Source organism: Corapipo altera, unplaced genomic scaffold (genome assembly GCF_003945725.1).
Source record: "Corapipo altera isolate COAL_440 unplaced genomic scaffold, ASM394572v1 61158, whole genome shotgun sequence".
In the NCBI taxonomy this organism is placed as follows: domain Eukaryota; kingdom Metazoa; phylum Chordata; class Aves; order Passeriformes; family Pipridae; genus Corapipo; species Corapipo altera.
In genome coordinates, this window is record NW_020887065.1 from 271 (window position 1) to 4447 (window position 4177).

The 4177-nt window shown below is 42.5% G+C and overlaps 1 protein-coding gene across 1 annotated transcript; it reads left to right on the forward strand.

Annotated features, from left to right (window-relative positions):
• Positions 1-979: 979 nt before the first annotated feature.
• LOC113941453 (ribosomal oxygenase 2-like) lies at positions 980-3977 on the forward strand (the record flags this gene model as incomplete). Its single annotated transcript, XM_027632606.1, has 3 exons — positions 980-1556; positions 2747-2866; positions 3849-3977. Coding segments are annotated over exons 1-3 (681 nt in total), but the record flags the coding sequence as incomplete, so codon positions are not given.
• Positions 3978-4177: the final 200 nt, after the last annotated feature.

A 4177-nucleotide genomic window follows, 5' to 3' on the forward strand; every position in this document is an offset into this window, starting at 1 on the left:
ACAGCACGTGTTGTAAATGAAGCTGCGTTCTGTGAGTAGTAAATGTCTGAATGTGACTTTAAATCAACGTGAGTGAGCTGAGAGATTGGTACAATGGATTTAGGGCTGGAATTCAAAACTGTTAATCCAGGCTTGGTTGCATTTGTGTTGCTGGCGTTTGGGGATGTCAGCTTTAGATCTTGGTGCCTTCAGCAGCATCTTCAGATCTTGCTGTCAGTCAGGGACTGATTTTCAGTCTTTAATTTTTTACGCATTCCCTTGCCTCATGCTGCAGTTGGGAATGTCTATCCTCCCAGGAAGGAGGTGATGTGAATTCCCTCCTGCAGGGCTGAGGTGACCCTCAGTTATTGTTGAGGGACAGGCTGTGCAGGAACTGCTGATGAAACACTGCCCCGGAGTGGGCCAGCAAGGGTGTCCTGCTGCACAGAAGAACTTAGGGCTGCAGAACTGGAGTTTAAGTTTCAAAATACGAGATCTGTGTAAATAAAAGCATCTCAACAAATTGATAGCATTTCCTATCAAATGCGTGTAGGGAGTAGAGCTGTCATTTTTACTTAGAAATTATGGCATCAGCACGTTCAGACTTCTCAGGTGTTGGCTTCCCAGACTTCCACAGTTACCTACCGTTACTTGATTTTCCCCTCAACTTTCCTGAAAACTTGGCAGCCAAACCATTTGTAGATCAACTTCTTTATTTTTGCATAATGGTACACAATCATACTATCTGCCTGGGAAAAACAAAGTAAATGACTTCCAGCTTTAAAATTAAATGTCTGTGCTTGTATGAAAGAATTCTTTTTGTTCTGCGTAAACAAAGTTTGACAGCTCGACAGGACTGAAAGCAGAATCTTGGCCTTTTAGTTCTTAAACTGATAAATTTTACAAGTTTTAAGCTTGTAAATGTAGTAATTACACAGCATCAACAGGAAGGCCTAACAATGCTCCCTGTCTTCTGTAAACTGTTAATGCTTGGAGCAAATAGTGAGGCTCTGAAACCAGAGCTGTTCCCGGGATACTCTGATATCCCACTGGGTAGGGTAAGAGTTGCTGCTCTGGGCCCGTGAGCTCTTGAGGTTGTGTTGCTGGTTGACTGTTTTGGTCCTCTCTCCACTTGAACAGGAATCATGCCCAAGAAAGGAGGGAAGCATGCTGAAATGGGAAAAGAAACACAGACACAGTGTAAACGAGCAAAGCTGGAAGCAGCTTGTTCTCCCTCAGTGCTGAGTTTTGAGAACCCAGACAGCCTCTTTGGGAGCTTGATCTCCCCCATCAAAGAAGAGGTGTTTTTCAAGGAGTACTGGGAGCAAAAGCCACTGCTCGTCCAGAGAAATGATCCCCTGGTGGCTGCTTACTACCTGTCCCTGTTCCAGCTGTCAGACTTGAAGGAGCTGTGCAGCCAGGGCCTGTACTATGGGCGAGATGTGAATATCTGCAGGTGTGTGAATGGAAAGAAGAAGGTTTTAAATAAAGAAGGCAAAGTGAATTACATGCAGCTGAAGAAGGATTTTGACCAGAAAAAGGCAACAATACAGTTTCATCAGCCTCAGAGATTTAAGGTGGGATTATTTCACTGGATATAATTAATGCTGGCTTAATAATGTGGTGTTTTGCTTGAGTTGCACTAGACATGGCTTCATCTCTGTCCCCAGGGGAAGTGGTTGACATTGATGACTCGCTGAAATCTTTACATGAGCTGTATTAAAACAGAGTTTATACTTTTGCACTGTCCATCATGTTTCACTGCTCTGCAGTAAGAACAAAATCTGATTCATGCTATAATATGTATAATAATATATTCTTTTTAAAATTTTACTCTGTCACATAAAAGTTTGGAAAAAAACCCAAATGCACAAAATTGATGATTAGGCATCTGTGCTTAAATTATCCCTTCTGCCCCACTGTTTCCTTATGGAGACTTTGTGGCTTTTGAGCCACTTCTCTTTAATGGAGGGTAAGGTGTGAAACCACGTGAAGTATTTCCAGTGTTCTTGCCAGTGAATTGCACCATGGAAAGTTACCAACCCATTTTAGCTGAGTGTCCTCAGTCCTTGTGTTTGAGAACGAGACAGTGGTGCTGCACAGTTGTGTAAAGGACTTGGATTTTTGGAGGTGCTTTGATTCAGGTAGTCCTGAAGGTGTCAACACAATTTAATTGTGAGGTGGACCCAAATAAGATCCCAAATACAGGCTGAGTCCCAGGTATAGTGTTCCTGGCTGATGTCAGTTTTAATGGCCAGGCTGCACTTGTGTGGGTCTGGTACTTGACACGTTCTGCTGTTTCCCTTTGGTGCCTTGTCTGTCACATGTGGGGTGTGGATGAGTCAAGTTTGGTTTTGAATATTCCCAAATCATTGGAGTAACTGGTGAAAGGTCTCTAACCTTTGTATGTTCCCTCTGGTGAAAGAATGCAGGTCCTGCATGTGCTTATTGTCTTATGATGTTTTGTTGTTTGTGGGATTATTTTCCTCTGTTCAGCCTTGTCTGTCTGGTTGTGCAGCCTAAAGATGGCACAGGGAAGAGAACAAACACAGGTTGGGGCACCAGACTTTTTGGCTTAGCAATTACTCTCATGGCAGATCCCCTTTGCATCTCCAGTGCTCTCCTTCAGGAGAAACACTGGTACAGAGCACCTTCCTTCCCAGCCTCTGTGTCCCTGATGGGATCATTCTTCCCAAGCCATGGGGAGGATGTGGGCTGGGCTTGGCTGAGCTGTTCAGCAAGTAACAGCATCTTTTTTTTTTTACAGGAGGAGCTGTGGAAGATTCAGGAGAAGCTGGAGTGCTACTTTGGGTCTCTGGTGGGGTCCAATGTTTACATCACTCCCCAGGGATCCCAGGGCCTTCCCCCTCACTATGATGATGTTGAGGTAGGACAGCACAACCTTCCCTGTGAAATTGTGCACGGGCTTTTGCTGATGGCAACAATTGCTGTTGTGTGTGTGCTTCTAACCCTCCCCCTCACTAAACATTATAGAAAAATGGGGGGTTTTATTTGTGTTTCCTTGTAGTCGTTTTTCTTACATATTTTTGCTGAAAATGTACTAATAGTAATGCCTAATCATAATATCATGTAAACTGGGTTTTCCAGACCTGGTATTTCCATTAGATGAAAAGAGAAGTTTGTTTTCACAGCTGCAGAAGCTTTCCAGCACCAGTTTTTTCATTTTCACTTCATTCAGGCCCAAAGAATTTACAAGTCCCTTTTCCTTTACTTTTTTCAGCTGGACTGTAACAGCAGACTGGTTGTGCTTGTTGGTCCTGCTGTTTTTAAGAAGTTACCGATATGATGAATTCCTGTGGTCCAAATGCATTTTAAATCAACTTCTAAACAAAACATACAAATATACACTGCATTAAAAAAAAAAGTTGGACCATCCCACCTTAACCAAATAAAAAAATCCAATCCTTATATGTATATTTTGCTTTTTAATATTTTCATTTCCATTAAATACACCTGGAGTTTCATCTTCCTTACGCTTGTTGTTCAGCAGCTTCACATCCAGCATTTCTGACTCATGCCATCAACCCCCATTGGGCACCCTATAGAGAGGTTTCTGATGCTCTGTTGGGGATAAGCCTCTTTCACCTGAAATTTTGGATATTTGTGTGGCAGATGTTCCTTTTGGGTTAGTTCTCTAGCACTTACTTAAGTGACTGGAGAGAAACAGGGATTTCCAAATGCCTGCCTTAGGATAAAACAGATCCCACTTCACAACTCCTCTGTCTGTTGTCTCTAAATAGAGACCAAAAAAATGCGTTCAAATTTCAATTTCTCTGAATTGTAGCTATCTAAAAATTAACGTGAAAGGAATTACTTCCTTATGGATTTGGATTGATGGTCTTTTGCAGGTGTTTATCCTTCAGCTGGAAGGCGAGAAACACTGGCGGCTCTATAAACCAACGGTGCCTTTAGCTCGGGAATATAATGTGGAATCAGAAGATAGGATTGGGAATCCCACACATGAGTTCATATTAAAGGTGTGAGAATTTCATTGCCTTAAGTGGTCTGGGCTGTGATTGCCAGAAAAGTTTAAAGTGGTCCATTTCTTGAAGACGGCGATTGTGGCTGTGAAACTGAGGGGAGGGTTTGCACCCAAAACACTGTGAGCATGAGAAATTTGGGTGATAGTTGTCTAACCTATCCTTTTTTAAAGGTCTCCTTTGCTTCTAGTATTTAA